Raw genomic sequence first — 12,882 nt, 5'->3', positions numbered from 1 at the left:
CTAGTCACATGTAAAGATGCAAACGAGTCAATGAAGAGTGGCAAATGTGTATAAATGTGAAGATATCGAGTTAATGTGTTGTTGAAAATGTATACATATACTTGTTTTATTGAAAGTGTTTGAATGGAATATTAATCATTGTTCTGCCTTGTGTTTATACAAGGCTGGGTTTTTTTTTCTTCTGGAGAAAATTGTCATCACCTGGACACGTGTGACGCATTTGAGTGTGTATGAAAAGGCGAGCCACCCACGGATTCGATTTATCTGTCTGAAATTTGCTCTTGAACTCATCGAAACTGGTAGGAAAGTCCTTTTCCTTTTTGTTTTGGACAAAACGGGACGTGAATACACTGAGACTCTCTCTTTTTTCCCATCTATTTTTCCTTTGAATGGAGAGACATTGACTCTGAACTGAACGATTCTAAAGAATCAAGACCCTTTTGATACAAGCCAGCTGATTCTTTAACTGACTAACTGAATCAATTCAGCGAATTTTGAATGTTTGACTCATCTGGCTGGAAAAGTGACATTTTCAAGGGAAATACTGACTTATTGAGTTGGGAAAGTTGATATACGAACCCATACCTTGTATGCTGATTCAAATTGACTGTTCAAATTATTTCTGAGTCATTGAATGTGTAACGTTTTGTTTTGAAAATATTGTTTATCATTTTTTTTACATTTTATTGGGTTATAAACAGACCGAGGCTTTTGAGTTTATCAAAAAAAAGAGTTTATTTTATCATTTCTATTGTACAAAGATCTGTTTCTCAGTTGAATTGATCTGGTTGAGTCCAATTACCTAAAATTCAAAAAATAAGAGTTATTACAAGCATCGTCATACATTGTATGTTGTTGATGGACAGTATTTGAGATTTGTACACTACAAGCAAACTGTGAATTAAGAAATCCTTCAATGAAAACAAGACTTCAACGAGTAAACAAGACTTTTGCCTTCCACCTACCTGCTGTGTTGTCTCCCTCTCTCCAGTAGTCGCATCTTTTCTTCTGATCAATTGGCCCATATTGAACCATATGCAAGTGTGATACGTCAGATCATACACACACGCTACACATACATACATACATACATACATACATACTTACATACATATTTACATACATACATACATACATACATACATACATACATACATACATACATACATACATACATACATACATATTTACATACATACATACTTACATACATACTTACATACATATTTACATACATACATACATACATACATACATACATACATACATACATACATACATACATACATACATACATACATATTTACATACATACATACATACATACATACATATTTACATACATATTTACATACATACATACTTACATACATATTTACATACATACATACATACATACATACATACATACATACATACATACATACATACATACATACATACATACATACATACATATTTACATACATACATACATACATACATACATACATACATACATACATGCATACATACATATTTACATACATACATATTTACATACATACATATTTACATACATACATACATACATACATACATACATACATACATACATACATACATATTTACATACATACATACATACATACATACATATTTACATACATACATATTTACATACATACATACATACATACATACATACATACATACATACATACATATTTACATACATATTTACATACATACATACATATTTACATACATATTTACATACATACATACTTACATACATACATACATACATATTTACATACATACATACATACATACATACATACATACATACATACATACATACATACATACATACATACATATTTACATACATACATACTTACATACATACTTACATACATATTTACATACATACATACATACATACATACATACATACATACATACATACATACATACATACATACATACATACATACATACATACATATTTACATACATACATACATACATACATACATATTTACATACATATTTACATACATACATACTTACATACATATTTACATACATACATACATACATACATACATACATACATATTTACATACATATTTACATACATACATACATACATACATACATACATACATGCATGCATGCATGCATGCATGCATACATACATACATACATACATACATACATACATACATACATACATACATACATACATACATACATACATACATACATACATACATACATACATACATATTTACATACATACATACATACATATTTACATACATACATACATACATATTTACATACATATTTACATACATACATACATACTTACATACTTACATACATACTTACATACATATTTACATACATATTTACATACATACATACATACTTACATACTTACATACATACTTACATACATATTTACATACATATTTACATACATATTTACATACATATTTACATACATACATACATACATACATACTTACATACATACATACATACATACATACTTACATACATATTTACATACATATTTACATACATATTTACATACATATTTACATACATACATACATACATACATACATACATACATATTTACATACATACATATTTACATACATACATACATACATACATACATACATACATACATACATACATACATACATATTTACATACATACATACATACATACATACATACATACATACATACATATTTACATATTTACATACATACATACATACATACATACATACATACATACATACATACATACATACAAACATACATACATATTTACATACATACATACATACATATTTACATACATACATACATACATACATACATACATACATACATACATACATATTTACATACATACATACATACATACATACATACATACATACATACATATTTACATACATACATATTTACATACATACATATTTACATACATACATACATACATACATACATACATACATACATACATACATACATATTTACATACATACATATTTACATACATACATACATACATACATACATACATACATACATACTTACATACATATTTACATACATATTTACATACATACATACATATTTACATACATACATACATACATACATACATATTTACATACATACATACATATTTACATACATACTTACATACATACTTACATACAAATTTACATACATACATACATACATACATACATACATACATACATACATACATATTTACATACATACATACATACATACATACATACATACATATTTACATACATACATACATACATACATACATACATACATACATACAAACATACATACATATTTACATACATACATACATACATATTTACATACATACATACATACATATTTACATACATACATACATACATACATACATACATACATACATACATACATATTTACATACATACATACATACATACATACATACATACATACATACATATTTACATACATACATACTTACATACATACATACATACATATTTACATACATACATACATACATACATACATACATACATACATACATATTTACATACATATTTACATACATACATACTTACATACATACTTACATACATACTTACATACATACTTACATACATACTTACATACATATTTACATACATATTTACATACATACATACATACATACATACATACATACATACATACATACATACATACTTACATACATATTTACATACATACATACATACATACATACATACATACATACATACATACATACATACATACATACATACATACATATTTACATACATACATACTTACATACATACTTACATACATATTTACATACATAAATACATACATACATACATACATACATACATACATACATACATACATACATACATACATACATACATATTTACATACATACATACATACATACATACATACATACATACATACATATTTACATACATATTTACATACATACATACTTACATACATACTTACATACATATTTACATACATACATACATACATACATACATACATACATACATACATACATACATACATACTTACATACATACATACATACATACATACATACATACATACATACATACATACATACATACATACATACATACATACATACATACATACATACATACATACATACATACATACATACATACATACATATTTACATACATACATACATACATATTTACATATTTACATACATACATACATACATGCATACATACATGCATACATACATACATACATACATACATACATACATACATACATACATACATACATATTTACATACATACATACATACATACATATTTACATACATACATACATACATACATACATACATACATACATATTTACATACATATTTACATACATATTTACATACATACATACATACTTACATACTTACATACATACTTACATACATATTTACATACATATTTACATACATACATACATACTTACATACTTACATACATACTTACATACATATTTACATACATATTTACATACATATTTACATACATATTTACATACATACATACATACTTACATACATACATACATACATACATACTTACATACATATTTACATACATATTTACATACATATTTACATACATATTTACATACATACATACATACATACATACATACATACTTACATACATATTTACATACATATTTACATACATACTTACATATTTACATACATACATACATACATACATACATATTTACATACATACATACATACATACATACATACATACATATTTACATACATACATATTTACATACATATTTACATACATACATACTTACATACATACTTACATACATACATACATACATACATACATACATACATACATACATACATACATACATACATACATACATATTTACATACATACATACATACATACATATTTACATACATATTTACATACATACATACTTACATACATACTTACATACATATTTACATACATACATACATACATACATACATACATACATACATACATACATACATACATACATACATACATATTTACATACATACATACATACATACATACATACATACATACATACATACATACATACATACATACATACATATTTACATACATACATACATATTTACATACATACATACATACATACATACATACATACATACATACATACATACATACATACATACATACATACATATTTACATACATACATACTTACATACATATTTACATACATACATATTTACATACATACATATTTACATACATACATATTTACATACATATTTACATACATACATATTTACATACATACATACATACATACATACATACATATTTACATACATACATATTTACATACATACATATTTACATACATACATATTTACATACATACATATTTACATACATACATATTTACATACATACATACATACATACATACATATTTACATACATACATACATACATGCATGCATACATACATGCATACATACATACATACATACATACATACATACATACATACATACATACATACATACATACATACATACATACATATTTACATACATACATACATACATACATATTTACATACATATTTACATACATATTTACATACTTACATACATATTTACATACATATTTACATACTTACATACATACTTACATACATATTTACATACATATTTACATACATATTTACATACATATTTACATACATACATACATACATACATACATACATAATATGTACACATACAGAAAATATGTTGCATATAAAAAAAAATCTTGAAAGTTGGCAGAGGCCCTTGTCCCCTGGTTGAGATTTAAACTAATTTAAACTGTGTGGTTTTAGCTTACAGGCTTTTTTTTTTTTTTTTTTTACAATTAAAATAGAAAACACTCATTCTGTACTTTAATTTGCATAAAATGCCTGCCGTTTTTTTATCTTTTCGCTTCGTTCAGGAGTGTACTTTCCATCCAGGATGTAGATGTCAGAGGTCGCATATCTTAATAACATTTTCATTGGCTCTGACTAAAGCCGTTTTATCATGGCCCGTATTTTGAAAGGAAATTTTCTTTCTACAGTCACGGAGTAACTCCCTGTCCTGCCAAGTCCAAGCCAGCAGACAAACCTGATGAAGTTCAAGGTAAGTACTCTCAGAACAGACAGAATAGATTGACTCTCACAGTACACACTGACTCCCGGCCCGGAGTCGCTCCCACAGGGAGGACTTAACTCGCTGACTTGATCACGGAGCAGTCTGGCCGGCTCAGACAGGCCTGATGTTAATGGGAAAAGTAAGACATAAGGGGCACTGATGTGTTGATATTCAAAGATGATAATATGACTCAATTATCACTCTCCTGAGATGCGGTTTATATAAGCTGAATAAAAGCATGAGCCGCTCCTATTGCTCTCTTCTCATGGTGTTGGCAGCATCTCAGTGGGTATCTTTGTGTTATAGGTTGGTCTCTGGATAAAAGCAAGACATTTTAGTCTACAATGACATTCATTTTAATTGCAGCCCATAAATGTACACACTGCTAACAGGTCTCTGTTGGACCATAGTGAAGAAGTGCTGGAAAAAATAGGTTTCATTGTCCTTTTTTTTATTTATTTAGCACCGCCTAAAGCGCCAGTGAGCTCTGGCCCAGCCTGCAGGCCACCATGGGTGACGGACCCCGGTTTCGCAGACCGTTACCACCCAGACAAGACCAGTACGGTGGTGACGCAGCACAAGCAGCCGGTCCAACCCACTCCAATGCAGAACCGCAGCTCCATCCTGCAGGCAGCACAGCAGAGCCCTGCCGACAGCGGCCGTACGCCGCTCTGCGCTGCGTGCAACAAGATCATCAGGTACGGCTGTAACTCTGCTGCCCTTGAAGTCAGACTTCAGGAATGCCTAAAATTTAGCAGTTAAAATCCCAAAAACTGCTGCAGGCAGCCCAAAATACCTCCAAATCAATGATGACTATGCGCTAAATGTCATTACTTACAAGACATGGGGAGGGAAAAAGGTTGTGTCAAACTTTGTAAGGCAGCAATATTTCTTAAAATACGCCGAGCACAGAAATAGCGGCATGTCCTTGGGCTTTCTGCTGTGGAGAATCAATACGGAACGGAGTGGTTTTCTGCGTCTGACCTACTATTTCCATTAGAATAGCTTTTGCACACTGAACACTTAAAGAGTGCTAAACCCAGCAGCTGATGTTTGAGCTGACCCTTTCACATCAATGCAAAAGGCTTTAGTTGTAAGACTTTTTGTTTGTGTGCTTGTGTTCTAGGGGACGCTACGTGGTGGCGCTCGGACGTTCCTGGCACCCAGAGGAGTTCATGTGCTGTCAGTGTAAAAGGGTGTTGGACGAGGGGGGCTTCTTTGAGGAAAAAGGATCCATTTACTGCACCAACTGTTATGACAACCGTTACTCACCCAACTGTGCCAAATGCAAGAAGATGATAACTGGGGTGACCGCATTTCCTACCGTTCTACAACACAAACACACACTGTAGTTTTTTAGTATAGAGATTCACAGGAATGCACTGATTGAGTGGTGGAATATGTATAGTTGTAAAATCGTTAAGGATACTGGAATTTTTTTATACACTACCATTTCAAGTTTGGGGTCAGTAAGGCTTTAAAAAAAAAAATTAATACTTTTAGTCAGCTAGATGTATGAAATTTATCACGTGACAAGTCAATTCCATTTTTTTAAGTCATCACCATAATTTACATAATTAGCACAGCTGTTTTTAACATTGATAATAATCAGAAATGTTTCTTGAGCAGCAAATTATCATATTAGAATGATTTCTGAAGGATCATGTGGCACTCAAGACTGGAGTAACGATGCTGAAAATACAGCTCTGCCATCACAGGATTAAAGATATATATATATATATATATATATATATATATATATATATATATATATATATATATATATATATATATATATATATATTAGAATATATTAAAATAAAAAAGTTATGTTATTTTAAATTGTGATAATATTTGTAAAATCTTGCATGTATTTTAAACAAATAATGCAGCATAAGGGACTTTAAAAAACAATACAATAATCACAATTTTTTTTTGAATGGTGGTGTATGAAATGTGTAAATAAGTATATATCTATCAGTGGTGAGCAGTGACTTTTTATGCTCTATTTTTGTAATTCTGCAAGGTGGCACTAATGTCAGAGAAGCTATATGCTTTATCTATATACTGTAGTGTCCGTCACCCATAGGATAAGAGCAGTTTTAAAGCATAAAGTAGGCTCGAGCTGTTGACATCTTGGCAGTGTCATCGCGCAACACTCCCAGATAACAGAAACTGGACAAAGAGGCGGGACATGGGGGGAGCTGAGGTGACGTGATAACTAACAGACAGCAGAAAAAAAGTACAATCCACCTGTCACTCAAAGAGGCCACGCCCTTAATTATGAGAACTTTTAAGGGATAGTTCACCCAAAAATGCCTGGAACATACTTCAATTCCAGTAAGGTCAATAACACACGCTTGACGACATCATGGGTTATTACTCACAGTTGTCATGAAGGGTAAAATTATCTGTAAACCAAAACCATAATTGTTACCAGGCTGTAAATAACTTTTTTGCAGTGTGCGTCAGACAGCGTTATGGCACGCACAGAGATGAGAATGGTATATATGAACCAGAGACTGTAGAAAAATATGGACGTAGTGTCCGTGATGTCACCCATTGGATTCTGATAAACCGTTCTAAAGCGTAAAGTAGAGATGAGCTCACCGTTGCCATCTTGCCTGTATGTTATAAAAGTGATATGAAAAATTCACCCCCTCACAGTTGTCATGAAGGGCAAACTTAGCCGTATAGACCAAAACCACAATTTGTACCAGTCTGAAAATGTTTTTTTTTTTTTTTTTCTGCTGTAAAGTTGGGAATTTTAACATGGGGCTCAATGAGATTCTGCTCCCTTCTCGAGCCTGTCGCTAGTGGCCAGTCGATAAATTGCAGTTTAAGTGTCTTCCATATTGGCTTCAACAGAAGGGGAAAAATATGCAAGCTAATGTTATAATACGGCCATATAATACTATGATAATGTCAGTATGACCTCAAAAACAAACAAAAGCTTTTGATTGATTCTGATTGCATAGCATGAAGTTGATGATGAAGTGTAGTGCCAGTGGGGTAAAGTGTGTGTGTGTCTGTGTGTGTGTGAGAGAGAGTTTAAAAGCGAGAGTGGAATGATTTTCGAAGTGTGAATTCATAGATGGCGTGCGCAGCTCCCTCACACCCCTCTGTCCTCTCCGCAGGAAATCATGCATGCCCTGAAGATGACCTACCACGTACAGTGCTTCCTGTGCGCCGCCTGCAAAATGCCCATCAGGAACCAGGCCTTCTACATGGAGGAGGGAGAGCCCTACTGCGAGAGAGGTGAGCGACCGCAGACCCTCCTGCACGCCCGGCCGCACATCTTATCGACAGCCCCTGTCGAGAGCAGAGCGCGGGCTCCTGCGGTGTTTAATCATTCAAATGCTGCCACTTCACTTCAGTCTTCAAATCTGCTCCATACCGACCCTGCACATTGATTAGGAGCTTTGCTGAGACTTTTATGCTTGAGAGTCTACTTTAAATATGCCATTAGTAGAAAGTGCGTTGCTGCTCAATGAAACTATTAATACTGGCAGTTCGTTTTTTTGTTTTTAAACTTTTTCGTTGATTCCAATCTCAAGACAGATTCGAACTCATGCTGACCATACGAGCAACCAGCTGAAAGTCTCAGCATGTGCTGTAGCCACTTTTTATTAACTTTTTTTGACACTTACATTTAAAATGCAGAAAGGCGTCAGGAATTTTTTTTGTTGTCTTGAACCTTTTTATAGGAATAATTTATAGGACTAGGGAGAATTAGGACTGAGGGCGTGTTCACACATGGCATGTTTAGTTTGATTAAAACGATCTCTGGTGGGATTGCTCTGTTAGTGCAGTTCATTTGAATAAGTATGAACACTGCCAACCGAACTCTGGGGCTCACCAAACAAGCGGGCCGAGACCGCTGAAAAGATGGGTCTCAGGCCACTTCCATTTCTTTTTCCCTCATCATAGTCGGGATGTTGTCCATCACAGTTCGGAACAGGATCAGAACCGCAGACCTTTGTGTGTGTGTGATGGAGAAATCCCTGCTGCTGTTTTAAATATTTTACACATTTTATAAGCCCTTCACGTGCCCGGCACACAGCATTGTTTTGGATGTTTAATACGTTCTGTTGTGATATATATGTAATGAAAACTGCCCAAATCAGATTGTGAACATATCCCTGTGCCTTAAGTTATTGAAGGGTTCAATAATGAACTTTTATAATTTAATATTTTGGTGTTAAAATGCCAATATTAAATGCTAAGCAGACCACAACTTTATTTTTGGCCCAGACCAAACAAACCAAGCAAACTGAACTATAAGTGTGAACACCCTGAAAACTATTAGGAGAGGAAACATTTGGATTCAAGCCTGCATTGCCAACATGAGCACCGCAGTTCTGTCAGCTCTAGCTGTTTTTTTATTGACCTTTTTTGCGTCCGTTTTCATGCAGTAAGTGTCGGAAAATGAACCTTCAAGTGTGTTTGCCAACTGCCTTTAAAAAGAAATGTGCATGTAATTTATTTATTACTTCGTAGTAATAATTCATTTTTTACATTTGAGCTCCTGAGAAACTATCTGTACGTTCTTCTATACATTGGTTTGAACTATGTATTTTCCTAGTCTTTAATACAAGCATTTGGATCAGGACTCTATATTAAATGACTCTGATCGGGGGCACAAAAACTTGATCAGGACATCCGTAAAGGAGTTTAGAAATAGGCTTTTTCAACTTCTTTCCTACATTTAGATATGTGAACAAATGCATTTTTGTCTCAGTGCATGCATTGTTTTATTTTGGCAGGGTCGCCGCTTAGCTTAGCATAATGAATGGAATCCTATGTTTCCAGCTAGCATGTCCCGAGTCCCCCCCCCCCACCTAATTACTTCTTGTGGCATGTGTATTCACAACAAGCAAAAATAGTGATTAAGATTACATTTGCAGATTCCCATTATTGACATGGGACTATATTATGGGGTAGCACAGGCGAAGCACTGCTACTTGGGCGCAATGTGTTGCGTGATATCTCTGCGCCCAAGTAGCAGTGCTTTGCCTGTGCTTCCCCATAATATAGTCCCATGTCAATATCTGCCTAGGAAATCGCCTAGTCTTAATCTGCATCGCTATTTGTACTCATTGTGAATACGCCCGCCGCAAGAAGTAATTAGGTGTGTTTTTTGGATCACTTTTACTCTGGACATGCTAGATGGCAACATAGGATTCCATTCATTATGCTAAGCTAAGCTAGCGGCGACCCTGCCAAACTAAAACAATGCATGCACTGAGACAAAAATCATATGCCCACATATCTAAATGTAGGAAAAAAGTTGAAAAGCCCTATTTCTAAAACCGGTGGAGGGTTCCTTTAATTTATATGACTAGTGAGAGGCCATGGCATAGACATCTGTTCTTTCATTTTCCACCTTGTGACACTTTTATTTATTGGAACCATTAGAAGTAGCATAAGTAACAAACAGGTAGGAGAAAGGCCTCTGGATCAGATTCAAACCTATATTCCCACATGAGAACCACGGTTTAAAAGGTTTTGAATTCAGTAGTGAAAGTTTGTCACGTTAAACTGTGCTTATTCATTCAAGTTGCTAAATGCAGCCACCTTCCAAGTTTAATTTATATTTATGTTGTGCACTTAATCACGTTGTCACATTTGTTGGGCCCCTAATCTTACATAAACAGACATTAAGCTATCTGAAGGGAGTGTATGTCTTTATTATGTAAATAGGCTTGCATTGCAGTTTGCTGCTTTACAGCTTTGAAGAGTTTTGGTCTTGTGTCAGCAGCAAGTGGGCAGCTGTTTCTGTTAGAAATAAAGAGCTAGTGTTGATAAAATAGCTGCAGTCTCAGCACCTCGAAAGGATTGCGCTCTAAACCACTTACCTTGCGTACGAGATGTAAAGCCTGCAACTTTTAAGTTTTCCGTAATGGGTAAAACTGGGGCAATCCATATATGAATCTGGACCAGTGTCTGTTATCACGCACAGAGCATGTGAGGCCTGAGAAAATGTAATCCATTTTCTTTTTACCTCCGATAAGAATTTTTTTTCTTTCTTGCCTTTTCTTCTCTGTTTCTTACCAAGCTTTTCCACCTCGCCTTCTTAATAGGCCCTTTTTGGTTGGTTTGTTTTTCTCTGCAGACTATGAAAAGATGTTTGGTACCAAATGCCATGGCTGTGACTTCAAGATTGATGCAGGGGACCGTTTCCTTGAGGCGCTGGGCTACAGCTGGCATGACACTTGCTTTGTCTGTGCCGTAAGTCATTTTGATGCATTGGAACCTGTCCCGAAACTCCATCTTAAACTTTCTGAACCACACAACACTATCAAGAAATAGCCTCTGTGAACCCAGACATTTCACTCTGAAATTCATACGGTGGCTGTGTTTGCAAGTTTTTTTTACTGATGTTCCAGATAAACTAAGAGAAATAAATCGCTTAATATTACAATAATGCATATGATTGTACTGTAAAATTAAAATGCATTATTTAATAATCATTATTATAACATTGTTATAATACAATATATTAAGTATTAATTATATATTGTATGATTAATATAATGAATACAATTAATTTAATTAATGAA

At 33.0% G+C, this 12,882-nt stretch overlaps 1 protein-coding gene across 2 annotated transcripts in view; it reads left to right on the top strand.

The window, feature by feature from the left end:
* pdlim7 (PDZ and LIM domain 7) overlaps positions 1–12,882 on the top strand; it is a 77,503-nt gene that overhangs the window by 62,145 nt on the left and 2,476 nt on the right. For both annotated transcript variants that reach the window (XM_067457155.1, XM_067457156.1), the window contains exons 6-10: positions 6,246–6,307; positions 6,783–7,017; positions 7,446–7,626; positions 9,457–9,577; positions 12,435–12,550. In XM_067457155.1, coding sequence (XP_067313256.1) covers positions 6,246–6,307; positions 6,783–7,017; positions 7,446–7,626; positions 9,457–9,577; positions 12,435–12,550 — 715 coding nt within the window. The remainder of the gene's footprint in view (positions 1–6,245; positions 6,308–6,782; positions 7,018–7,445; positions 7,627–9,456; positions 9,578–12,434; positions 12,551–12,882) is intronic.

The sequence above is a fragment of the Pseudorasbora parva genome, chromosome 11 (genome assembly GCF_024679245.1).
Source record: "Pseudorasbora parva isolate DD20220531a chromosome 11, ASM2467924v1, whole genome shotgun sequence".
NCBI lineage: Eukaryota > Metazoa > Chordata > Actinopteri > Cypriniformes > Gobionidae > Pseudorasbora > Pseudorasbora parva.
This window is presented reverse-complemented; position numbering and strand designations above follow the sequence as displayed.